The sequence below is a fragment of the Danio rerio genome, chromosome 8, assembly GCF_049306965.1.
Source record: "Danio rerio strain Tuebingen ecotype United States chromosome 8, GRCz12tu, whole genome shotgun sequence".
Lineage (NCBI taxonomy): Eukaryota > Metazoa > Chordata > Actinopteri > Cypriniformes > Danionidae > Danio > Danio rerio.
The window spans coordinates 24,413,185-24,440,708 of record NC_133183.1 but is presented as its reverse complement, the minus strand read 5'-3'; the positions used below and the strand labels follow the sequence as shown (position 1 = coordinate 24,440,708).

General features: G+C 37.0%; 2 protein-coding genes across 40 annotated transcripts; one reads left to right on the top strand and one right to left on the bottom strand.

Annotated features, from left to right (window-relative positions):
• On the top strand, nt 1–20,892 carry csde1 (cold shock domain containing E1, RNA-binding). 35 transcript variants are annotated; one of them, XM_073909184.1, is made up of 23 exons: nt 53–114; nt 3,433–4,175; nt 8,152–8,325; nt 8,948–9,146; nt 9,530–9,639; nt 10,215–10,301; nt 10,444–10,541; nt 10,624–10,705; nt 10,779–10,907; nt 11,543–11,668; nt 11,778–11,993; nt 12,105–12,245; nt 12,719–12,886; nt 15,307–15,318; nt 15,520–15,534; nt 16,229–16,336; nt 16,549–16,724; nt 16,807–16,919; nt 16,993–17,112; nt 17,258–17,436; nt 17,521–17,684; nt 17,772–17,904; nt 19,445–20,892. In XM_073909184.1, the coding sequence occupies exons 3-23, from the start codon at nt 8,182–8,184 to the stop codon at nt 19,490–19,492; spliced, it is 2,568 nt and encodes an 855-aa protein (XP_073765285.1). In that variant the 5' UTR covers nt 53–114; nt 3,433–4,175; nt 8,152–8,181; the 3' UTR covers nt 19,493–20,892. The 35 variants fall into 35 exon arrangements, with proteins under 35 accessions (NP_001186365.1, XP_073765285.1, XP_073765279.1 ...); XM_073909178.1 differs by having other exon boundaries at nt 12,689–12,886; XM_073909173.1 differs by having other exon boundaries at nt 9,530–9,696.
• On the bottom strand, nt 20,364–27,105 carry rassf11 (Ras association domain family member 11). 5 transcript variants are annotated; one of them, XM_073910332.1, is made up of 4 exons: nt 26,912–27,105; nt 25,830–25,976; nt 25,438–25,541; nt 20,364–22,316 (listed from the first exon to the last, which is right to left on the bottom strand). In XM_073910332.1, the coding sequence occupies exons 3-4, from the start codon at nt 25,538–25,540 to the stop codon at nt 21,001–21,003; spliced, it is 1,419 nt and encodes a 472-aa protein (XP_073766433.1). In that variant the 5' UTR covers nt 25,541; nt 25,830–25,976; nt 26,912–27,105; the 3' UTR covers nt 20,364–21,000. The 5 variants fall into 5 exon arrangements, with proteins under 5 accessions (XP_073766433.1, XP_073766434.1, XP_073766432.1 ...); XM_073910333.1 differs by having other exon boundaries at nt 25,830–25,971; nt 26,912–26,986; XM_073910331.1 differs by having other exon boundaries at nt 26,888–26,955.
• Nucleotides 27,106–27,524: the final 419 nt, after the last annotated feature.

Here is a 27,524-nt window from a genome sequence, read left to right as displayed (position 1 = left end):
GTCCCACAGTTCACACGGTATTGTTTTAATATCGCGAGAGTTCGCACACTGCTCACTACGTAATGTGCCGTGCTGCTTATGGCGGCGCTGGTGACAGTGCTGAAAGCTGTTGGGGTGAGTTTTTCCTCTTTATTTATAAAATGTTGCGTGTAACATAACTCTTACCCGCGTGTATATATCCACGAGCTTTCGACGTTTGCATTAATACCAGTCTCTCCGAATAATTCCACTTGTTTTTGAACAGTTAAACGGTTTAGGGTGGGGGCAGTGTTTCCTCTGCGTGTGCTCTACCGTTAGCGGTTTAGCACGCTAGCCAACGCTGAAAGCACTGTTTCATGGGGAAGTGGCGTTTTTAAACGAGGGAAAGCACGTTTATTTGTATACCACGCCTGTCGCGGGAGATCTTTGCCAAAGGTCACTTTAATTAGAAATGGACCGCCCAGGCGAGGCTCCAACGCGGCAGCGGCGGCCCAGCGTGACCCGACAGACGCCGCCGTGTGCCTTTGTTGTCGGGATGAGTGATTTATTTTAAGCTCGATTGGATCATAGTATGCCCCGCTTTATCAACACAATTTACCCTGAGTAAAACAACCCAACCTGCTTTTTCCCAGGACATGACACAAGTTTTCTAAAGTTCTTGTGGAAATCACTGCCTCAGTGGTTATGATAATACGAAGACATTGTGAAAGTAGGCCTGGGAAAGTAACGTTACCTAAAATAACGAGATAATATTTGCTTTATTAAGGACATGTATACTTCTAATTTCTTAGGAAATTGCACTCATATACTAAAATTGCTTTAACGTTACACAAGATCAAATTTACTATTGTTAAATCCTTTCCATGAATTTCTGCATGTGAAACAACGCAATTTATCAAGTTGTACACATTTTAAGTCTTGCAAACGGTCGTATTTTGGGACTTAAAAACCGCCATAGATTCTAGCTTTAACCGTTTGTTTTCAGGCTGCAAGTATCCCATTTTAATGTGTTGATCGGAGTAGCATGTGATGTGTCGGAGTTCAGTCTTGTCTGAAATGGCATTGCTAGTGGTTTTGTCTCTGGATGAGCTCCAGATGGATCCGCTCCCAGCTGTTGCTCAAGCTACACTTGCGTCACATAGTTTCATGTCCTCATTTTGTTGTGTAAGCTGTACAAATTAACATTTTCGTTTTTTAAATTAACATCTGCTCCATATTCCGTAACAGATATTGGTTCTTTGCAGCTTTAAATCGTGCGTTTATTCCGCTGTCAAGAAATACACAGCTGAGCAGCACGCGCTCGAGGTGTCGACGTCACGCCCTGTAACCTGGTTAGCTGTGGGCGGGTGCATGTTACTTATTTTGCCACAGATTTTTCCTGTTTCTATGCTTTACACTGGCCTTTTTCCTCCTAGTATTGCGTTTATGTACGAATTCACACGAATTAGACACTTCATGCAGTAGTTACGGTTTTTCAAAAGGTGTTGGTAATTCCGAATCTCAATCAGAGATCATCTTAAGTGCATTTAAAAGCCTGGTTATCAAAATTATTAGTTAAAGGGATTTTCCCTTTAATCTTCACGGATAGCATGATGTTTTAAATAAAAGAAGCACACACTGTGCCCTCAAGGTTTGTTTGCCTGGTACTGTTTTGTTTTTCTGGCTTAAGTCATGGACAGAATTTGACCTGTTCCCTTATTCCAGAGGCGTTCACACTACACCAATTTAGGCAAAACAGAAATCATTTGCTCATGCACTTTCGTCATTTACAGCACTACAAATTTGGAGAACTGAAAAAAAGGGTTTTTTCAAAACTCGCATACATTTAAAATCTAACTTAACTGCTGGTATAAAAGATATGTTGATAAGTATGAGGATATATGGGTCATATTCATTACAATGTGTTGTTGCTATTCCTAAAACCAACAGCAATTGAAAAGGTCTGTTGTAAATAGGGCTGGGCTATTGATCCAAAAGTAATCAATTTCAGAAGACATTCAGAACCTATAATTAATAAATTTTTCAGATACATTTTTTCAATTACTTTTACTAACCCTATGTGGAGTCACGTGAACCCACTCTAAGGCTGGTCTAAACTTCTGCGTTGAATGCACAGGTGTGGTCCGGCGCATCTTTTGCGCAGTGCCATACCCACGCACCTCTCAAAAAACGTAACTACATATCACACTTGGGTAGGAGCGAAAACCGGTTTCAAGGTTTACCATGGTTTAAGAAAGTCGAGGTTTTAAAACCACAAACATTTTATACCGTTCCTACGATAAATGTAAAGAGCTTTTGTTTGGTTGTTTTTTTATGCATGTTAGGACTATTAAACTAATTTAGTTTATCTAAATTATCTAATGAATCTAATGAAAACAGCAAGAGTCAACAATGATTTAATTATATAGCCTCAGGTTTTATTGACATTTTAAGTGTTTCTTTAAAAATATTTAAAGCGTTCAGTGTGGAAAAAGTTTGTTTTTTCACTCAACTATATTTTAGGATGGAAAATCTTTTTTTTTTCACAGTGAAAAAAAAAAATATTTTTTTTTTACGTAGACATTTGGAAAGAACATATTTTAGAGCAGTAATCACAGTACAGTGAAACCCTGATATATTTGTCCAAGGTAATCATACCATCAGAATCTTATACCGGCCCATGTGTAGTCACACTAAACTGAAGGTGATTGGAAGCTGCACCAGAGATGCCTTGAGGCAGCATATTTTCTATTACAATAAAATTTATTGTTTACATCAAAATATTTGTTTAGAGAGAATTGAAGAAATGCACTGTTTACAATATTAAAATAGGCAATAAATAAATAAAATAATTGTTTGATAATTGCAATAGAGTAAAATTTTCAATTAATCGAAATTTTGATTTTAGGCCAAATGACCCAGACCTTTTTGTAAATTTCATTTCATAGCTGTGTAATTATGTGCAAAATTAGGTAAGATGTTGTTTCCCTGAAATTATAAACATGTACTTGATCCACTGAAGCAAGTACTGGCCTATATATCAAGCTCTTTGATCCTCCCATCTCATCCATGTAATAGACCGGAGGGAACTGAATGATTGGCATACTGGATATCTGCAGTTGTTGACCGCTTGAATTGAATGTATTCCATAAATACTCAGCCAACTGCTGGTTCACGCTGAGACTTGTTGATCCTTGTGTGTATTCAGTCAGCTGCTCTTCTGTATATGAGGACACTGAGAAAACTTTATTTTTAGGCCTGTGTATCAACAAGAGAGAAACATGACATTTAACTCATTAAATAATTGGGGTTGATTTGTTCAATCATTTTAGGGGATGCATTCAGTGATTTAGGGAGGAAACTTAAATAAATTCAACCTTATTTGGATTAATTAGCTTTTTGGTCAACTACATAAATTTAACATGTGGAATTTAAAATTATTTCTCTCTCTTTCTCTCTCTCGCCCACAAACAGTATGAAGTGAAACTGAATTGAATTTTGTACCATCTGAAACCTACTTCAAGTTCAGATCATCGATCGGTCAGAAGAAACGTCAAGGAAAAAGAAAACCTACTAACATCTCTAAAACGACCCAACGGTACAACAACTTTGAAGAAGAGACCAAGACGAAGACCTGCACTGCTACAAACGAGAAAATCTAAAGCAACACGAAGCAACCAAACGAGCAAACCAAAGATTTAAGAAACAGAACCAGGCCGCAACAAGCGTAGCAACCATCAACGTTAACAGCAAAGGCGAGACCTGATCTGAGACAAGAAGTTTGTGCCTACTCAACAGCTTTGAAAAAGCACACGTCCCAACGCTGCACCAAGCCCTCCTCATCCTCCCCGCACCTCTTCCTCCTCTGGGGTGCGGAGAGGGCTGCTGTCTGCTAGTCTTTTCAGTTTTGAGCTTTTTCTTTGTCAATTGTTGACCGAATCCCACCTTGTAATCTCAGTTTTTCCCCATTTTGCCCAGTCTTTCTCTTGTATTTCTGTTCACTTTTTTTCCTCAAAAGCAGTGTTCAAACACTTGCATTTGCCTTTTTATTTGACTTTTTTGCCATTTATTTTTGCAACTTTTTATAATTAGAACGTGTGCCAGAGAGCTGAACCTTACAAGTGTGTGTGCATGCGCGTGTGTGACCAGAGTCTGAAGCATCGATTGATTGATTGATCTATCCAAATCATTACAGCCTTCCAAGACAACAGAACAAGGTAATTTCTGCACCCACTTTTATCTTTCCCTAAACAATGATTCTGATTTCTTTTTCATATAACAATGTAATGTACAGTCTGCTGAGCTCATAAATTAAGTTTAAAATGGCTGCAAATGTGCTGCTCTGTTCCAATAAGTAGTGAGCTACCTTCTAAGTCAGCATTATAACTAAAGCCCTATTCACACAGCATTAGATCTTGGCCAATCTGCAAAAAATGTCCAATTGATTCAACCTTTGGTTGATTTGGATAAAAATTACACATTGGAAAAATCTCAAAACACTGCCTGGTGCTTAGTTCTGTTGATAAAAACTCAATTTTTTGTGAAATATGACATAACTGTACCATGTCTAACAAGTAGTATGAAAAACCCTGTGCAATAAAAACCTGTACCTGCAGCATTGGCGGATTACAATGCTGTGTTTATGCTGCTAAGTTTATTAGCTCTAATTTGTCAAAATGCAAAACATTTTGCCATTTTATGTCTGTAGTCTAAAGAAAGACTTGACGTGCATGCTCACCACATTCTTCTTAAATTTTAATGTATTTTGTGGCTTTATCTGTGTTTGTTTTCAGCACCACATACAAGTGTGGTGTGCAAATACCAGTTTTTCTGTTTCCTTGATGACACGTTACATGTATGGATGTAAAACTTTTTGAATCAGCCAAAAATGTCATTGCCGTGTAGATAGCCTAAAACAGAATGAGATTAATGTTGCTAAGCTAATAAACATAAGCATATATAAATGCTTTATTATTGACTAAACTTTATTAGTTATTAGTAGGCCCACATGAAATCTGCACACACAGAAATTCATATTTTTAGCTGCAGATATTTATTAACTTTTGTAAAAGTGTGTAAATGTATTTTTATTCGTTTTTTTTTTATACATGTATAATTTCAGTAATATTGATCAATATGAAAATGTTTATATAGTTGGTTTACCAAATAAGTTTTTCTAATTGGATTTGCATTGTGAACATTAAATAAGTTAAAAACATATTATTATTTTTTCCCCATACATTACGTTTTAGTTGCGATACTCCCAAAATCATTCCGCATAAATCTGCAGAAATATATATATATATATATATATATATATATATATATATATATATATATATATATATATATATATATATATATATATATATATATATATATATATATATAGAAATTTTTTTTTTTTTTTTTTTTTTTTTACTAAATTTTGCAAAATGGCTAAAAAATGTCAGCAGATTCTGTCTTCCCTAGTTATCAGTTTGTGAGCTACTGCCTCTACTGTAAGCTTTCCACCATATTGGTATGTTTAAAATGAAAAATGAACAACCATAGCAATATACGTTGTCTAAATATGTTTTAACTGTCTAAACCTCAGAAATATGCCCTGCAGTTACATTTTCAGTCATGCTTGTCACGTTCAGCGTACAAATATTAAGAAGTATACCTTTCATTGAGTATGTTTACATGGACTATGTATTTTACGATTAAGACAATACTCTGATTTAGAGTCTACCATGTAAACGTTTCATGTAAAATGTTTTATTAATTTAAAGACGTGTGGTATGCCGATTTTAATTGCTTTATTGAAGTCCAGTACAGACTTGTAAACACCGCAATCAAGCTATCACATTCGTGTAGGACTTTCGCTACATTTTGTGACTGGACAGTTTTTACACGCACTGCTTTTTGACTATTCTCTGCAACTACCGAGTTGGTGAAGGACCACAGACACATGCATCACCAAATTTTACATTTTTTTTTCCCCCATACGTCGTGCAGTATCAAATTCTTTTAAAACAACACTCTTCCTGCTGTTCATACTCTCATTCAATATCTCGTTTGTCATGGGGGGCATGCATGAAATGTTCCTGAATGAAAGTAAAAGTGCCAAATTGCTGTTAAAGTTGACAAATTAAGAATCAAACACCCGAAATAACACTAAACTCTGGAGGAAATGTGAATAGTGTGTTGACACAATGACGTTTATAGAATTATGTGCTATAACTACATTATTTTCTTTTTCAAATTAAAGCAAATAATTTGATTACTAATGTCTGTGTAAATCTAGTAACTGTTTACTCAAGCACACACCTATAATCCTGTTATTTAGCACACTTTTGATAACTGTGGTCATGTTTTTCTCTTTTTGAACACACCAGACTTTTGGGGGAGTGAAATAAAATGCATTTATTTAAGACTTCAAGTACAATTTAGCCTTGGCATCTGTCCGAGAGAACGAGGCACACTTGCATGATGTCTGTAGGGTCCTCACCCCAACACACATCCAAAGCCCTCAGCTGATCCTTCTGTTCTGCTTTGTTCTCTGGCTGTTCTTGTTGCCTCTCCCTCAGTTTATTTTCACCCTTCCCTCCTCTCTTCACCTTTGCAGAAATCCAGAGGTGTTTTGTTGGGTGTGTAACCAAACGGAGAGGGGAGAGGGAAGGGAGGAGCTCCAGCACCACGACTCGATTAAAATAAAAGTTTGACTTCGAAACTGTTTATTCCGCTCAATCCCAGGCGTAGTAGATTTGGCCTCTGTTTATGGGAGAATTATGGGTAGTCCCTGGAAAGGTTTTGTCGAATTTACCTTGCCGGCGTCACCACCTGCAGCTTTTGTTAGCGCTGACCTGAACAACACCTCGCCCGTTGGCCTCAGCCTGTCACCATACGGCCGATCCGTAAGTGTTCTGCCATCCGCTCTCCACCCCATTGTCCCGAACTCGACTCGTTCATTGAACACCCACTGTCGCCCCTCTCTGCGCTGTTACTTTACTTCATCATCCCGATCAGCAGGCTTAGGGGCTGGCCTCGATCACATGCCTTAAAGATGAGCAGCAGTGAGAGGTGGCAAGGCAAGAACAATGATGTTTTCACTAATGCCCATATATATATAGTGGTTTGTCCAAATGTGGATTTGTATACAGATTCGGAAACTCTGAGACTGAAAAGGGGTATTTGACTTTGACTTTGTTTTTGACACTGAGGGCATTTAAAGCATTTGGCCTAGTGGTCGAGGCTAGTTCAAGTCTGTCTTATTTAACCATTTGCTGTGTTCATGTAGTCTTGTAGTGTCATTCTCAGTCGCTTCACACCCTACATGTTAATTTTTAATAATTATTTTTTTGCACCTCAAGCATGTCTTTTAGTATAAAGTGAGGAAAATTAAACATTTCCAAACTTGATAGAAAGATGGGGACATCGTTTTGTGAACCGCTGTCAGTTAGTCAAATATTTTGGAATAATAGGAGGGTTAGAAAAACTAAGGCCTTTTCACGATAGGAGTGTTGTGATAAAATTATTCTTGAATGGGGCATGGCTGAGAGCTGTGAGGGCATGCAAGGTTGGTGGCATGAGTGCTAACAAACGTCATGCCCTCACGGCTCCCAAGCCTGTCTCACTTGCTTTACTGGGGTATTCCAGTCATGTGCTTCGCAAATTCTCATGCGTTGTTACAACCCATTACGAAATTTTGTTTTTTTCATGTAGCAGTGCAAAAATATTAATTAAGTATTGATGCAGTTACTGCTGTTGCAGTGGATGTGGTCGTATGTTGAATTGGATTTGTCGTTTTTCCTAGATTTCCATTCAAAGAGTACCGTATCACTACTATTACTATTAATATTACTAATTATCATATTGTTAGTTGCTCCTATACCTTGGACAGCAACAATGTCATGGCTTCAGATTATTACTTGAACCGTAAAATGTAGTACTGGAGGTCTACTAGAATAACATTTCAATGTTTCAACATTTCAATGTTATTCTGGTACAAGTTGGATCAACAAGTTGGATTAGGGTTTTTATTAAAAGGCAAAATGAATGTAGCCTGCTGTATTGGCTGCTTTTCGTTGGTCATCACAGTGGTGTGATGGTTAAGTGATTCTTCTTTTAATCAATGAATTGATCTGTTGCTCTACCTTTTAGTAAATATATATATTTTTTAAATATCCACTTCACTCCTTATCACTTCAGTGTCCTGCCACCCACTACCTTCACTTGAAGATGGAGGCCTCTAATCCCTCTCTTGCAACCCCCACCCCCTCCACCTCAAGCCAACCAATCCCTCGCTCGGCCTCAGTCTCGTGCCATACATCTCGCTCATCAGGGGGTAAAAAGCAAAAGCGGACCCCTTTATATCAGCGATCTGTAAGTTGGCATGATGGGATGGTGTGTGCCAGCTTGACGTCCTCAGTGGCGAAGAATACCTGACACTTTAACGGCATGCTTTGGATTTACATGTTAGAAAGCGGTTGACTTCACTGGTCTTTTGATTCCCTAAAACTGGATGTTGCCAAACTATTTTTTATTTTTTTTTTTTTTTTGACCACACAACTCCTAAATGTTCACTTATAAATTACATAACATGTGGATGATGTACAAAGAGACCTAACTTCTAATGTAGTGTTTGTGTGTATTCTAATTTTAAATGTGTGTTAAATGCATGAATTTAATATCCGGGTTTAATGTGAATCCAATTGGAATTTGCATTTGGGGAAGTGTTTACACTTGTACGGTGCAGATTGATCCTTGTGATCAGCGAATTGTAAACCTGAGAGACCTCCTAAAACTACACATGCAACAAACTGTTGAGATTGTTTCCTCCTAATTTAGTTTTTCCCATGATTGCAAATACTAAAAGCAATTCTAGTCTTGTCTCATCCCATTTTACCATTTTCACACTTGCGTGCTGATATTTTGGAAAAACCGGAGGTTGGATATTGATGATTTTTATTTTAAACATGCTATCTTGTCTTTTTTTCCCCTGTAGATGAGTTTTGACCCCAGTCTGCTGCATAATAATGGCCATAGTGGCTTTGCCAATGGAACTAGTATGGGAATTCGTGAGACTGGAGTAGTTGAAAAACTGCTCACATCTTATGGCTTCATTCAATGCTCTGAGAGACAGGCCCGTCTCTTCTTCCACTGCTCTCAATATAACGGCAACCTGCAGGAGCTTAAAATTGGAGGTTTGTGCCAAATAATCATTCGACCAAGTTGAATTTGATTTAGACAAGTCACCATTCCATTAAAACTGAATATTTAAACATTCACAGAAAAAATTCCCCCGTTTAATGACAAAGTTTAAAACTGAGACTCTTATCTCCATTTTAACAATGTTATAATTCAGATATGTGAAATCCAAGCATATTGTGTCCTTCCAAATACAAAGATAATTTTAATCATTGCTGAAACAGTCACTTTGTATTTTTGCTGTAGGGTTTCTACAAGGGACTTGATGAATGAATGAATATCATTAGTTTTTTTACTTCTTTTGTTTATCTTTTATAGTAGAATCATGAATTGACTTTTTTTTTTTCTTGTTGTTGTTGGTTCTATCCCACTTTTTAAGATGATGTGGAGTTCGAGGTGTCGTCTGATAGGCGCACTGGCAAACCAATTGCAGTGAAGCTGGTAAAAATCAAGGCAGAAATGTTGCCAGAAGAGCGAATTTCTGGGCAGGTGGGGCCTGACTTGCACGCCTCTCCTTTAACTGTGCTGCATGGTTTTATTCATCCAGTTAAGGAACACATTTTACTTTCGTGTTTTATTGTCCTTGTCCCATTAATGTCCATCATTGTTTGGGTTTCAAGCTCATTTTTAATCCACATTGACCTGGCAACCGCAAATTATTATCTACTTCGAATAAATAAGAATAAGCCAGCCTCTTAACTGGCCTGATGCTAATTATAATCTTTGTGGGTTCACAATGAGCTTGATTTGTCTGTGTTTTGTGGTCTTGTTGGGGGTACTTTTCATCTTCATTTGATATAGTTATGAGAGAAACAATCTTAATTTCCAGTCTGTCAGTCATGTACATTGTTTAAAATACATTGTTTTTTCTTACTTGAATGTATAAGTCTACTCTTAAACTTAATGCTGTTTTTTATATGTTAAATAAATATATAAATTAATTCATAACATGTTTAGCATCAGCGTTAAGGGATGTTTAGCATTTAACAAGGTTAGCTGATCATGGCACTCACTAATGCAACCTCTAACCTAGTCTTGTGTGTTTGCATGGTCTTTCTCTTCAGGTAGTGTCAGCTATCCCTTCTCATCTGGATGGGAAGTCTGCACCTGGCCAATTGCCCACAGGCAGTGTGTGTTATGAGAGGAACGGGGTAAACGTCATTATCTTTTTCTTTTTCTTTTTTTTTTTCTTTGCATTTTCCTAAACATTTTTAGATGCAGTCAGTTGTATAGGTGCAATAATGCTGTTATTTGGTATGTCTAAAATTGTTTGTGGTTTGAATCTTCTGACAGGAAGTGTTTTATTTGACCTACACCCTAGAAGATGTGGAAGGAAACGTTTCTTTAGATATTGGTGATAAAGTTAGTTTTTACATGGAGACCAACAAGCAGTAAGTTGATTTTAATAAGATGTGCTTTGACTGGTACAAAGAGGAACTTTCCTTTTTAACATGATGTTGTTTGTTTTTTCAGTACTGGTGCTGTTAGTGCCCACAACATTGTTTTGGTGCAGAAAAAAGAGTCAAGATGTCAGGGAGTGGTTTGTGCTACCAAGGTTGGTATTTAGTTTTTCAATCAGATTTTATCAGTTTTGTCTGTTTTTTTAAATCTGTGATTGTGTCTTGCAGGAGGCCTTTGGATTCATTGAGCGAGGGGATGTTGTGAAGGAAATCTTTTTCCACTACAGTGAGTTTAAAGGAGACCTGGAGGCTTTACAAGCTGGAGACGATGTGGAATTCACCATTAAAGAAAGAAACGTGAGTCCTTGAACAAGAAGTGTTTTATTTATTTTCTTTGCTTTTAGTTAGTCAAAAAACATGCATTCACTAATCAACATGACTAACAACACAACTGGCATATAGATATAGTGCTTTAACATTGTGTACATATCAACATACAAAAAAAATGAACACATCAGTACGATACACCCAAAACCTGACAGCATCAGCATCATTTTGTTTGTCCACTTGCTATTACATTTGGCTTTGGAAGTCATTTATAAAATGACGCCACATGGCAGTGAACTTATACCCAGAACCATTTGAATTAAATCTTATTTTTTTTCCAAACTACAACTCATCATAGGCCCACTATTTAAAAGAAGGGGGAAATTATTGTTTCCAATTGATTAAAATCAAGTATCTTGCCAAAAGAGAAGTAAAGACAATGCAAACCAATTTACTTTTTGACTAATTGTTATTTTTATGTATAATATCAAAGATGACAGTTAACAAGAAATGTTTAAAAGCAAAATGGTAAAGTGTTGTACTGGTCTTGCATTAGCAATAGGTATAAACCTATAATAGTTGACATTTTGATGTGAATTACTAGTTGTTACTAGTTGTAGAAACATTGCATCTTTGTAGTGATTGTTATTATGTGTGTCTCATAGGGAAAGGAAGTGGCCACAGATGTGAGACTGTTGCCTCAAGGCACTGTTATATTTGAGGACATTAGCATTGAGACCTTCGAGGGCACTGTCAGTAAGGTTATTCCCAAGGTCCCCACAAAGAATCAGGTTGGTGCATCAGCACTTGTCATTATTCTTCCTAGACTCTCTTGATAACATTAGCATACTAGTTGTGCTTGCATGTTCAATCAAATAAGACTCAATTTGTCTTCCTCAGAACGACCCTCTTCCTGGGAGAATCAGTGCCAGAATCAATTTTACTGACAAAGAGCTGCTATTTGGGGAGAAGGACACCAAGTCCAAAGTGACGCTGCTTGAGGGCGATCATGTCCAGTTCAATATATCCACTGACCGTCGCGACAAACTGGAGAGAGCGACAAATATTGACATCCTCCCTGACACCTTCCATTTCACAAAGGAGACCCGTGAAATGGTGTGACTGCAGAATTTAATATTTTATTTACTTTGAGGTCTTTTTTTTTCCTTTTTTTATCTCTAATGTATATATTAAATATATATTTTTTTGCTGCTTGTTTTTACGCAGGGTGTGATAGCTGCCATGCGTGATGGTTTTGGCTTCATCAAATGTGTGGACCGTGATGCCCGGATGTTCTTCCATTTCAGCGAAGTTTTGGAAGAGAGCCAACTGCACATTTCTGATGAAGTGGAATTCACTGTTGTCCCTGTGAGTTTCCAGATATCACTAAAGCAAGAGTCATTTTTAAGATGCTGCTTTTCTCTCAGCTTCAAGAAATGAAGTTTGTTTAAAGCGATGGTTCATCTAAAAATACTAATTCCCCCTCACAAGTGGTTTTAAACTTTTAATAAATTTCTTCTGTTGAATACAAGATATTGAGGAAAGCCATCAGCCATTAACATTCATAGTAGGAACAAAAAAATACTATGAAAGTCAATGGCTGCTGATTACCAGCGTTTTCCAATACATCTTCCTTTGTGTTCAACAGGGAAAAAAACTCAAAACAGATTTGAAACAAGTGGAGGGAGAGTAAATGATGAATATTTTTGGATGAACCATCCTTTTAAGTAAAGAATGAATGTTCATTAAATGTTTTAATTAATTTACTGAAAAACAGACAAAACTAAAATTCTTGCATTGGCTGGATTCAGCTTTTTAACAGGCCCTCTTGCCTCCATCAGGACATGCTGTCAGCCCAAAGGAACCATGCTGTGCGGATCAAAAAGCTGCCCAAGGGCACAGTGTCTTTCCACACTCAATCTGAGCTGCGTTTTATGGGAGTGGTGGAGAAAGAAGCCATACCTGCCATCACCATCAAGAACTCCAGCCCCAGCAAGGGCAAAGAGAAGGTACACATCTCTTGATTTTGAGAATTGACTCAACTATTCAAAAGTTTGGGATCGTCAAGAAGTTAATAAAAGATGCTTCCTTTTAAAATAGTTTGATTTATTATGATTCCTGTCCTACAGTCTTTAGTGTCACTTGGACCCAATCCCAATTCTACCCATTAGCCCTTCCCCTTAACGCTCTGCATGTACACATGAAGGGGTAGGAGTGTCCCAATTCTCTTGAGCTTGAAGGCGTAGGGTTGAGGGGGAGGACTAGATTGCCCTTGAAACTGAGACTTTTCAGGACCATACTAGATATCAAGGGGTACAAAAATTTCCTAGAATACACAATCTACAACGACAACACAATTTTTTTTTTAATTATTATTGCGAATTTTTACAAAAAACAAGCATATGTTTTAACACATTCATGACGGTGTTCGTGTTTTACCGTCATGAAAATAAAATAAATGAAAACCTAAATTTTTTGTATCTATAATCTATAATAATAACTCCTGAATAGCAGTCCCACAACATACTTTCTAGGGGTGTAACGATTTATCGTTGTACGATTTATTGCGATGCAAAAATGTCACAATATGCATCGTGGAGTTATGACTATTTCATTACGATACGATGTCCGTTTTCTCTTATTAGTTGAGCTGTTTGCACGTGAGCTACGTTCCACCTGCTGTCGCACGTGAGTTCAGATTGCAGCAGCAGTAATGTTAGCAGACCAAGATGAGTGGAGCTAAAATAGAGGATGGCCCATCCTCTCAAAATCAGACGTCTTGCAAAATTTCGTTTGTACAGTCATTGCTTTAAACTCGTCTGCTTTTTGACACGCATACTGGGTCAAACATCCTAAGTTTTAAAGTCTTCACAGTGATTTACATACTTTGCACAGCGACAGGGATACCTCCTAATGGTGTTGAAAGAGTCACATACTGTATTTATAAGGTACAATTCACCCTAAAATATCATTCTGCCTTCATATAATGTTCCCGCCGCAAAATCACACATGACGTGAGCTGACCGTGAGCTGTTACTACAGAGGGCGGACTTTGATAGACGCGTGCGTATGGCAAGCCGTTTTAGCATTTAAACCTTTGTTCTGACTATCCATAAATATATTTAGAGATATCTCTAATTATATTTTGACTAGTCATAATTATAATTCGACTAGTCAGAATGACAATTAGAGATATCTGCAATTACAATTGTACTTGTACGAAATCAGATTGGAGATATCTGCAAATATATTATGACTAGTCATATTCCTCCATTGACTTCCATTGAAAAATATTTGCAGATATCTCTAAATGAGTTTTGACTCGTCACAATTGTAATTAGAGATATCTCTAAATGAATTTAATTAAATATAAATTAAATACCTGGAAATGTGGATTTTTTTTTTTTTTGCACACACAAAAAACGCAAGTGACCAAGCAAAGCCTTAAGCTCTTACTGTTAAATTCAATTGAATGGAAAGCTTATTTTTTTTGCACCTTTACTTAAATTTTTCCTTAATTTTGTCTGTCATTTCAATAATATTTTAAAGAAGTTTTTTAATTGTTTTTTTTCAGAGACAGGCCTGTTTAATTTATTTTCCTAAAGAAGGTTCAGTTTAACAAGTTGAAACAAAAGAAATACATAAAAAATTGTTTACTTGGTAAAATTAGCATTTCAGTTTAATTTTCAATTTTTATTCCAAATATCGTGATACATATTGAATCGTGAACATTATATCGTGATACACATCGTATCGTGAGCTGAGTGTATCGTTACACCCCTAATACTTTCCCATCTGACACTTGAGGATGCTGGAATACCCTTTCAGAAAAATCTAGTGGCTGGAAATGAGCTTTTTACAGTGTCTAGTATAATGCTAATGTTATTGATGTTTTCGTGTGTTTACATAAATTAATATGGCTATGTGGCTATTCAAAGCTCTTAACAATCTGTTTGAAGGGAATGGAGTAGGGGTTAAAAATAGAATTGGGATTGGGCCTTGATCTGCTGTTTTGGTGTTTATTTCTTATGCTTTAAACGGCTGTTTTGGTTATGATTTTGTGCAAAATTTAGCTTTTGTTGAATGGAAACAATTGCTGATGGCCCGAACTTTTGACTGGTGGTATATATGCTGCTGATTTTACTGGTGCTCAAATTAACTCCATTTTAACTTGATTCTTTAAATATATATTTACATCACAGGGTTCTTAAAATGTTACAATCTTTGTAGATTTGGACATGGAGGAATTCAGAATTTTGAGAATTTTATACAATTACTATTTAAACTTTGCTACAAATGTTTCTTAAATGACCCGCACAAAATGCTATGGCTGGCTTTGAGGTGCTATAGAATGCAACTGCCTCATGTCTGACATTTTGTTTTTTATTTTTCCTTTTTTTTTTTTTTTAACCATGCTCGTCTTCATTAGAAAAAAGACAAGGTAGGCTGCTGTTTTCTGCATGCTGCCTTTCTTCCACAGTACATAGTTCAGTCATGCTCGTTTGAGAACATGACCTTTTAACCTGTTAAGAGGCAAATTGGAGCGATTTGGCTTACTGTAATTGAACCTGGAATTCAGATGCATTCTGATTGGTCCACATAAATCAGAGATGTCTAATTCTCTGTATTTCTCTTCTTTAAGGGTAAAGTTGAAAAGGTCAGTTTGATCTGTCTGTTTATTTCTGTTTGTTTGGTTATGAGGCCAGCTGGCATGAGCTAAAACTGATTTTACAGCTTTAAGTCATACAGACAAGTTAACCTCATAACCATACACTGTGCCACTCAGTGTGTGTGCAATTCTTTTTGAGTGGTGGAAACTCAACCACTGTTACACATGCTGTTACTATTGAAAATGGACTTTGCATTTTCAACTGGGGTAAAATAATCCATACAGAACTGTGGATTGCAGACTTTACGGAGCATTTTTACCCCTTGTATTACTGTGTGCATGATGACTAAATCCTGTCAAGCATTAAACGCCTTGAGTTTATTTTTTCACTCATTGTGTGAACTCACCTATTTCCTGTGCTTCTTGTGCGTCGTTTTGGCTAATTCATATGCAAGGCTAAACTGGGACTGGCTAGATTTATGGCTGCTGATATTCAGAGGGGGCAGCCTTGTTTACATGACCCTCAAGTATCTGGAGTCTGATGTGTGGAAACTAGTGTTTAGCATTGACACTAATTAAGGAATAGTTCACACCTAGAGCTTGTTTATATACTTAAAGGTGCACTCAGTTATAGTGTTTTGCTTTTAATGCCGCATACAAACACATGCGCACACAAATACTGGGTGCACTTCAGCTATGAATGTGATGTTGATAATTTTCTCAATGTTTGTGTTTTCTCCAGGATGCTGAGGAAGGCTTGATTGCATATGAAGATGTTGGAGTAAAGACCACCCTTCCCTACCATATTAAAGACCTTGAAGGTGGTGTTTATCCACAGCTTGGAGACAAGGTACTTTAGACTCAATGTTGGGACAATAGGATGCATTTTCAAATGTGTCTAAAAAAATTTTTTTCATCTGGGAGGACGCAGGTCCTTAAAAAGCCCTAATATTTTACATATTTCCTTATACTTAACAGGTTGAAGCACAAGTTATACTGGCTTGCAAGTGTTTAACTGATTAAACTCTGTAGACACCCTGTTAAACCTCATGTCTCCACCAGGTGGAGTTCTCCATCAGTGAAGTAAAACGCACTGGACAGCAAAGTGCTGTGTCCTTCAAGATTCTTAACCGCGCAGTTGGCTCCAAGAGGCTGCTGGGATACATAGCAACTCTAAAGGATAACTTTGGCTTCATAGAAACAGCCAATCACGATCAGGAGATCTTCTTCCACTACAGGTGTGAAACTCTCCTGCTTGATTTTGACTTGTGTGGTGGTGTTTTTGTGATTTAGTAATGATGTATTCTAAACTGTGTCCAGTGAGGTTTGTGGGGATGTGGATAGCTTTGATCTTGGAGATACGGTGGAGTACACTCTCTCCAAGGGCAAAGGAAACAAAATCAGTGCAGAGAAGGTCACCAAAATTGCCGCTGGTATGTTAAGGCTGTTTATTAGATTTGAATATTTATTTGCTTCATGTGAGTGTAACAGCCCTGTGTTTGTCAGTGAATGGAGTTGGAGAGGATGTGAGCACTACAGTGTCCCTGGGAAAGGTGGTTCGGCCGCTGCGCAGTGTGGACCCGTCTCAGACTGAATATCAAGGCCTTATTGAGATCACGGAGGATGGTGAGTGATTTGGAAAATAACAGTTTTGGAGTGTGCTGTTTATTTTGTATATATGTGTAAGTGTGTTCTTTTAAAATCTATAATCAATTAATTTCATAATTTATTTTGTAATTCAACACTGTTCTCTGCTAAATTGCTTTCCCAGGGTCCAATAAGGGACAGAGTTATCCTTTCGGCATTGTTGGTATGGCCAATAAAGGTGACTGTTTACAAAAGGGCGAGTTGGTGAAGTTTCAGTTGTGTACGGTGGCACAGACAGGACAAAAGATGGCCTGCAACATCATGCCTCAGCGCAGAGCCCTGGTGGAGTGTGTTAAAGATCAGGTGAGCTACTTCAAAGAGACTTTTTATTCTCACAATCCTTCTGATGTCAAAGATCTCTGAGCCTTATCTGATTTCCGTCTCCAGTTTGGTTTCATCACGTATGAAGTTGGAGAAAGCAAGAAGTTGTTTTTCCACGTCAAGGAGGTGCAGGACAGTCTGGAGCTGCAGGCTGGTGATGAAGTGGAGTTTTCGGTTATCTTGAACCAGCGTACGGGCAAATGTAGTGCCTGTAATGTTCGCAGAGTCAGGTAAGACTTTGAGTGGTCGTCTCGCAGACACTGAGCTGAAAAAGGTGTTATTATGATTAAATCTAACCTAATGTTTTATTTTTTCAGTGAGGGTCCAAAACCAGTAGCAACACCTCGGCCTGACAGACTTGTCAATCGCTTGAAGAGCATCACTCTGGATGACTCCAACGCTCCTCGTCTCGTCATCATTAGACAGCCTCGTGGCCCTGATAATTCAAAGGTAAAGTGAAACCACATTTTTTGGGAATGTCTAAGTAATTGTACAATACGCTTATTTCACGCGGCCGCTATTTTAAAAAGTGAAAGTGAGGCTGCAGTGGGAAGAAACCCAGAAGCATAGGACCAGTATTGTAAACATTGCAACAACATGCTGTGGACTACAAACCTTCAGCTGTTGTCGTGATTTTTAAAGTGCAGATATGGTGGAAGCATCACTTCAATAACATTCAGTTAAGTTTAAAATAAACAATTAAAAGCATATTAGGCATCAAACAAAATCACAATCTCTTTAAGAGTAATCAATTAAGTGTCCTCCTAGGTTTCAGTTTATGGCACCAGCTAAACACTGTAGGGATGCTTCCCTGCGTCAGCCTATGTAACCCAGTGAGCGGGTAGCACACCTTCGTGTTGTCTGTCATAGTGTTGTCCCGGTACTGAAACATTTAAGTGCGGCTGAGCTCTTTCTTAAACACAGCTGATTTGCCATAGTATTTACCAGCAGCCAACAGAAATGACTGTGATTGGCCGAGAAGGTCATCAGTTCACCGCTCTTCACCCAAGTAGAAACAAATACAGCGACATCGGAGAGATTTAAAGTCACGAAGATCAGTTGAGGCATCAGCGGATCACTCGTCTGTGTTTGCATGGTAAACATCCGTTAGGTGCAGTGAACTGATGACCTTCACGACCAATCAGTCTTTTCTGTTGAGCACTGGTGAATACTATGGCAAATTGGTGCTGTTTAAGAATGCACTCAACAGCAAATAAATGTTAGCTGGAGATTGATGTTTTTTTTAAACACATTTCAGTACCAAAATTCAGTATCATGACAAGTCCTATACTGAAAGAATCAGTTCATTATCTGGAGTTTAACAAATGGCATCTAAAACGTGTGTTTGGTAAAGAAAACGAACTAGTGTCATTTCCCTTAACTTAGCTGAAAATGAGGTCTGACACCCTTTTTATTTTCACTATCCATTCAGAACAGACCTTCGGGTCACTTTGAAGGTGGTGAAGTGATAAATTTGTCACTTTCTCTTTGTTGATAAGATATACAGCCAGGTACACAACGTTGCTGTTACTCGGGCGACACTTTCTTTCTTCTCACTGCAGCCTCGATTTTGCTTTTAAAATAGCAGCTGTGTGAAATCTGTCTCTTTTATTTTTTGATTAACTTTAAATTAAATTTTTTTTTTTTTTAATGCGAGGCTTAAGTTGAGCTATCAATGGCAAGATTCTAGCTTTGATTTCACAGCGACTGTGGTTGAGCCAATTCAAATATTTCTTTAGAGCAAATGTGTGAATGCATAAATAATATCATCTGTAATCTGACAGCTTTAACACTGATATCATGCATTAAATTAAAAAAATAATTCGTTAAAATATTATTTTAAGTATTTTTGAAAAACTAATATATGGGTTAAATTAAACTATGCTCGCAGCTGCAAAATGCTTCAATATAAAATTCAGCTAAAACTTTGGTCTATTGCTTTTTGGATGTTTTTGTGTTGACCTGCTGTTGTTTTGTTTTCCCCATACAGGGCTTTAGTGTAGAGAGAAAATCCCGCCAGCCTGGTGTTATTGACTGAGTACTGTTCACCCCTCTTGTCCTTACAATAGAAGGAACACCTTGAAGAAAAGCAATCAGATGGTCAGAGGAAGGGATTTATGCGTGTTCGTCTCGCTTGCATTTTCTCTCTCACCCATTAACACATCACAGAGTAACAAAGGCATCAAGACTTGAAAATTAGCACCCACAAGTCCCTTCCTTTGTCAAAGGATCCCGTGCAAAAAAACAACAAAAAATCATCTCATGGTCTTCATTGTATGTGTGTTGTTTGGTTGTAATTTGAGCAAAAAGCCCTTGTGTTGTATGAGCGTGTGTGTGTGTGTGTGTGTGGTATGCATCCCGTTTGGAGAAAACTGTAAGGTTGTTCTTGTCATGCAGAGGATATGAGGGGAAGTAAGGGGTTTGAAGTTTTCTCATCTTTTTGGATGGAGATGTGAAGACTCGACCCGTTTTTCTTTTCTGCTGAAATCAAAATGCCAGGAATTCTGCACCTGCTGCAGTGTGAGTGAGGTCTTGTTTTAAAGTAGCTCTGACTGTCTGTATTTTGACTTCCGTTATATATATACTTTATTTTTCCTGTATCACTTGAATTCCTCTCCCAATGTCGGGTTTCTCACCCTGGTGATTTTGCTGGGCTTTTTCTGGTGAGAAATAAAATGACTTTTAATGTGCGCTCGTTTTCCATACCCAATACAGTTAAATAGCTTTTTAACATGGATCTAAAAACTAAATAAATTGTCTTGCTGCATTCGTTATTCTCTCATGTATGGTTTTTGATTGCCTTTTAATTATTTTCTAATTAAATTGGCTTTTTTTGTATTGCTGTCTTGATTTTACAAGTTCCTTTTTTGGGCAAGTGCAGAATTCCTATTGGCATCTTGTAGCCTGCGGTCTTTTTATATAGGCTTTTTTTTTTTCCTTTTTCTTTGAGTTTTACTTTAACTCAGTGTCTGCTAATGAATAAAGGAAGAAGGTGCCTAAAAACAAAAAATAAAATAAAAATTGGTGTCGTCTCTATCCCTAAATTGCCACTAAAATATGAGCAAGTAGGGTGGCCTTTTTTTTTTTTTCTTTTCTCCAAGTAGAAAATACTGGCGTGCATCCCCCGATCCCTATGGGTTGAAATGTACTCTATGTAATGTGTGCTTTTACTTGGGTGGATTTTTTTGAAAACCTAAATAAAATGGGCAAATGTGTGCAGCACTTGGGGGATGTGTAATCCAAAAAACTCAAACATGCAGAGAAACTTGATTATGGATAGAGGCTATTTGCAGTGCTTCTTATGACAAATGGAGCTATTACTGTCATAAACATTCTCTGGAGCACCCTGGGTTTGTGTTGAACCTCAAGGTTCTCCTATATACTTTTGTTAATGGTCTTGAATGAAACAATTGAAATAAACATTTTATGAAAATCAAATATGAATTTTTTTATTATTAGCAAATTACTGTACAGAAGAATTGGACGCCTTTGGACATGCATTTGTAATATAAAAGGTCAAATGTCTCTGATCGCAACTGGGATGTTTTAAACCCTGGTGCTTCCCAGCTGTATGGTGATTTCAGAGCGATGCACTGTTTTGGGTTTGACCACTGATGTTTGACTCTGGCTCTGAGACCACCGTGTCCACCATTCCCTCAGGTCTGCTGGTCCGCATTGAGAAGGATATGATAGATGGTTTGCTGAAACAAACACATACGGAAGTTTAGACTCCATGGTTGTGACGACCCTTTTTGTTCCATCACTTTCATGTGACCTGTCTGCTGAGGTCTCTGTTTGTTTGACGATTGTTTGGACTGATTTTGGAGCATCTCCTTGGCTGATCTCTCCAGGTGTTTTGTCAAGGCCTGTTTGCTTCTGAAGGCTTCTCAGGTCCATCGTCTGCAGTTTCTGTTTGTAATCCTCCAGTGTAGCTTTGCATTCAGCAGCTGCTACTTTAATCTCAAAGAACTGATTCTGGAGGTCTTTCTCAAAGACTTCTTCTGCCTTGAGCTCATTGATCCAGAACTTGAGCTGTTCTTCTTCATCTGATGGTGTCTCTGAGATGTCCTTGGCAGCTTGCTGGTTCTCAAGCTCAAAAATCAACTGCTCTGTTGACTCTATTTTTCGCTTTAGTTCTTGGAGACTGGTGTGTTGTTGGATGACCAGTCTCCTTAACTCTACAGTTTCCTCACTTTCAGTTTCGAGGCTTTTTTTGACCAGAGGAACTACTTCATTGGTGGTTTTCAGATCTTCCTCGGCACCTTTCTGTACAGTTCTCTCATCACAACATCTCCCTCGATTCCCAAGACAACTGATCAAAGGCTGATGTGGCGCGACTCTATATTTGTCCTTTTTGTCCCTGGTCTGTGGTGTCCCACAGGCTAGGGAGCTTTTGGTTGGTTTTAGAGATGTGTTATCTGAATGCCCATTTCCTTTATTGCCCTCCTTGTCTTTTCCTTTATCTCGTCCTGATTGCTGTTTCCCGCCTCTACCCAGGTTTTCAAGCCAACCCCACGCTTCCTCCATTAAAGTCAGCGACTTCCGCTTGGGTCTCTTTGGTTCCTCTGTGGGTGGCTCAGGGTGGAGGCAGAGACGGGACAGTGGTGGGAGGCTCTGGCGGTGTAGGGTTGCGATTGCACCGCTGCCTCTCCTCACCCTCCCTGGACCCTCCACTCGCCTCATTTGGGCTTTGGGCTGGTTGGTTTCTTCCCCTTGCGATGGACCGATATGCTTCAAAGTGAGCTGCACCTCCTTCCCTTGCTCTCCATATTTCTCCAGGGACTCCAGTAGACATTCATCCGGAGACATGTTACGCTCATAATCTTTGAATTTTTCTCGTAGGGTATATCGACCAGTGCGACCTAGGAGTGAAAACCACATTAGAAAGGATTTCTTGGGAGAAAATTAATTTAATTTTTTTTTTATCCAAATGAGGAACACTAGTTAATTATTAAATGAAGAGTCCAAATTAAAAACATTAATACAATTCTTATGCTAATATGCAAATTTGTTCATTAAATGCGAGTCAGTAGCCACTTACACTTTGAGTTGAAACCAAAGGAACTGTATATTTGCTTATGCACATAATGTCTGTGTAAAATCAAAATATAAATGATTATTTTACCAATATTATTCTTTTTGGTGAACTATTAATCCATGCATAATAGTGCACTGGGGGAAAAAACGTTTGATTGGTAATATTCAGTCAGAGTCTGACCACTTTCAGGTTTGGAGTTGTAGTCCTTGTTGACGTCAGTTCAACAGTTTTGGCCACAATATTCTTTACCATGCTCTTCTCACCATTAGTTTTCCGTGAGGAAATCATGCACAAAAACAAAGCCCCGCCCCCTCAATATTCCTTTTCTGTTGTAAGTACATCAACAAGCTGATATAAAAGTCTCAGCAACTTCACATGGTCTTTAAGCTGCAGACTACACTTTTTGCCCCATTTTTATCCACCAGATCAAAAATATAAACTTGTGCCAAAAATTTTGCATGGTGTTACATTTCAAAATTAAGTCCCTTATTTTAGCAGGGCTGCATCATCTTGTTTTATCCCATCCCTTTAGCAGTGTTATACTATTGAATTTCAAAAGCTCAAACTTCAGTGGGACTACAGCTTTGAGCTCCCGACTGTAATGATTAGTTCCAGAGTTTTGGGGCGATCACGGCAAAAGCCTGATCCCCACTTCGCTTACACCAGGACTTTGGTACCGAAAGAATAAATTGATCAGAAGACCATAATGACCTACCAGGATTATATACAGTTGAAACCAGAAGTTTACATACACTCTTAAAATAGAACATAACCATTTTTTTAAGTATCTGATGGTAAATCATACTAAACGTTTACTTTTTTTAAGATTACCTAATTTATTTACATTTGCTTAATGCCAGAATAATGAAAGAATTGTTTTGAGAATTCTTTTTTTTTTAAATTTTTTTTTTAATTTTTTAATTTTTAAACGGTCAAAAGTTTACATACATTTCCTTTGTGTTTTTTAGCTTTGCTTTATAACTGTGGTCAAATGTTTTGGGTATCCTTCCACAAGCTACTCACAATAGTTTGAAGGACTTTTGGCCCATTCCTCCTGACAGAACTGGTGTAACTGAGTCAGATTTGTTGGCTGTCTTGCTCGCACAAACTTTTTCAACTCTTCCCATAAATTTTCTATAGGATTGTGATCAGGGCTTTTTGATGGCCAATCCAAAACATTCACTTTGTTGTCCTTAAAGCACATTTTAACTAATTTGGCAGTATGTTTAGGGTCATGGTCTGTTTGGAAGACCCATTTGTGGCCAAGTTTTAATTTCCTGGCTGATGTCTTCTTGAGATGTTGCTTTATGATGCCATATATGCTATGCAAAACAGCCCCACAACATGATGCTGCTGCCCCCATACTTCACAGTTGGGATGGTGTTCCTAGGCTTGTGAGCTTTCCCCTTTCTCCTCCAAATGTAACACTGGTCATTATGGCCAAACAATTCAATCTTAGTTCCATTAGACCACAGGACATGTCTCCAAAAATTGGTCTTTTTCCCAGTGTAATTCAGCAAATTATAATCTGGCTTTTTGTTGCTGTTGTTGTTGATTCTGGCTTGTTGATTTTCCTATGTTGGCACACAAGGAAGCAGTGTGTTTGAGGTTTTCCTTAAATACTATTCTACAGTTGTGCCTCCAGTTAACACAAATGTTGTCAATTAGCCAATCAGAAACTTCCAAAACCTTGACACCATCATCTGAGCTTTTCAGAGGCATAATAATCTTATTGTATGTAAACTTGACTTTTAAGAAAACTTATAACAATTTCTCAAAAATGTCTCATTATTCTGCTATTAGCCTAACAGAAACAAATTTGATAACCCAGACTTACCTAAAAGAGAAAAAGTTTAGTCACATTAAAATCTGACTTTTTTTAAATGGTTTTGTGCCTTTTTATACAGTGTATGTAAACTTCTGGTTTTAACTGTACATGTATGAGGTATGATAAGGTGGTGCTAGATCATTTAAGGATTTAAAAACAAAAATTAATAGTTTAAAATCAATCCGTGACCTAACAGGCAGCCAGCCCAGACAGGGGGTATGTGCTCATACCTACGAGTGCCTGTCAGATGTCTTGCAGCGCATGATAATAGTAATAAAGTTGTAAATGAATAGCTTTCTTGCACAGACCAATAGTTTTGCTTTATAATACTTTAGTGTATTGTGAATTAATTTAAATTGCCTGTAATTGGTTTTGACTGTTAAAATGATGGTAGCCATTGACATGCAATACTTAAGGCTAAAAAAAAATGTTAATATACTTTTGAAGTAAAAGGTCACCTGGGCTGAGGTGAGCAATGGGCTGAGGTGAGCTTTTCATTTTGGGGTAAACTATCCCTTTAAGGATGCAATAACAGAACGTGCATATACTGTATAAAGAGAATGCAGAACAATTTATTTCAATTTATTTTTGATTTCAATAAAGCAATCATGGAGTCAAAGATTTTTCAACTGATTCTTCAGATACTGCAAGTATAGTCAGTCAAGACATCATTTTCACCAGAACATCGGATTTTGCATTCCAAAACTGTATGACTTTTTCGAAAACATTACAAGTATGTATATATATATATATATATATATATATATATATATATATATATATATATATATATATATTTTTTTTTTTTTTTTTTTTTTTTTTTTTTAATGAATGCTACAATATTTTGTTAGTATAATATGAATTCATGGGTTTCACAACAACAGGCTCTCAACTTCATTATTTATACATGCTCTTTAGAAGAAATTAAGTCATCTCAGTTTGGGACAGAATAATGACAGAATTTTCAGCTTTGGGTGAACTATCCTTTAAGCCCACACATCCCATATTTCCAGCAAATGCTTGCAGACTAGTATGTTCACCACTTGTTTCAAGCTGTAATGGTTGTTTTAGAGCTCTAAAAAGTTAGGGTTAGGGTTGGTAAAAGATATTTACATACCAAGTGCCTGTGCTAAAGCGATGACCACCTCCTGACATGTTGTTTTTTTAGTGACTCCACAAACAATGCGCTGGACTCCTTCGACGTAGACCTTCACCTCCATTCTTAAAGAGAGAAATAATAGTCTGTTTATTGTTTAAACATCTCTGTAACCCTAGAATTGGCCGTTTAAAAGAAAAAAAATCAATCCAATAAAATGACACTGAGAGAAAATGATCTTTTTTTATTAAAAATGCTGATTTATGAAGAAAAAAAACTGTTTATTGAATCTTAAAATGAATACAGCAGATTTAAAATTAATTGAATAAATAAAAATATGTTTGCTGTGCTAATTAATATATACTTTTTTAAAAATATGTACATATGGCCAAGTTTGTTGGTGTGAGGTTTACCTGTCCTGCAATCAGAAGATTCCTTAAGCGAACTCCTTGTAAAATCCTTGCACGCTGATTAAGGGCAGTTTTGTGTGTGTTGTTCTGGTTTACATGGAAAAGTCTTGCTGTCATCCTTGACTTAGCTGAACACGTACAACCCCTTCCCTTCAATAAACACTCAGATCAACATTGATAACACTGACTGTGACTGTAGATGTTGGCATGTGGGTTTGTCTGCAGTGCAGTGCATCATTTCCCAAGATAATTTTTTTTTTTTTTTGGATGCTAATCACACTGAATCTGATTAACCATGTTTACATTTGTTTCATTCTGGGGCCAACACAGGGCTCCACTTACTGAAATATTCTCTTCCATATCTTAAAAAAACAGTAAAACCTTACATTAAGATTGTATTAGTTATTGTTAGTTAATGCATTTATTAACATGAACAAACAATGAACAATACATTTTCTACAGTATTTGTTCATGTCAGTCAACATTATTGAATTTAAATACAGTTAGTTCATGTTGACTCACAGTGGAGTAATTAATGTTCACAAACGTGAATGAATATGCATGAGTATAATAATAATAATAAATAAACGTGAGTTAATAATACATTAGTAATTGTTGAACTTCATAAATGCTGTACAAGTTCATTATTAGTTCATTTTAGTAAATACAATAACATTTAATGTAAAGTCAGATTAAAAAAGAACTTGAAGTTTTAGTTAGACATCAGATATTAATAAAACAACAACGAATGCTGTGAGCTGCTATTTAGTACTTTTTTGGACTCATAAAACACAAAAAAAAACATTTTATTTTATAATATAAGATTTATATACATAATCTTTACAATATATGACTGTTGAATAATGGTTTGTGGCATCTCCAAATATGTTTACATTTACTTATATATGTAGATATTCAAGTAATGCTTAATGTGTTAAAAATACATTTTAAATATCTAATTTTAAATAATTTTAAAAGTTTCAAATCTTATTAAAATGTAATTGTTACTCCTGAATAATTATGACGGCGTAGTGACGCAGTAGGTAGTGCAGTCGCCTCACAGCAAAAAGGGGGCTGGTTCGAACCTTGGCTCAAATGGCGTTTCTATAAGAAGTTTGCATGTTCTCCCTGCGTTCGTCTGGGTTTCTTCCGGGTGCTCCGGCGGTTTCCCCCACAGTCTAAAGACATGTGGTACAGGTACAGGTGAATTGGGTAGGCTAAATTGACCATGGTGTATGAGAGTGTGTGTATTTCCCAGAGATGGGTTGTGGCTGGAAGGGCATCCGCTGCGTAAAAACGTGCAGCATAAGTTGGAGGTTCATTTCGCTGTGGCGACCCCGGATTAATAAAGGGACTAAGCCGACAAGAAAATAAATTAATGATGAATAATTATTTAAAAATATTCACAAATTAATAATTTAATCATTTATGAATTATAATACACAGAAGGTTAGTTTACATTTTAGTTTAATCTATGGACTTGTAACCTGTCATTTTTTTCATAACTGAATATACAAAAAAAAAAAAAAAAAAAATATATATATATATATATATATATATATATATATATATATATATATATATATATATATATATATATATATATATATATATATTAGCATCAAATAATGTATGGCCTGCTGTATTTATTAACATTTGCTCTGGTCTTATTTTTAGATTTTTTTAATTTTTGTGTTC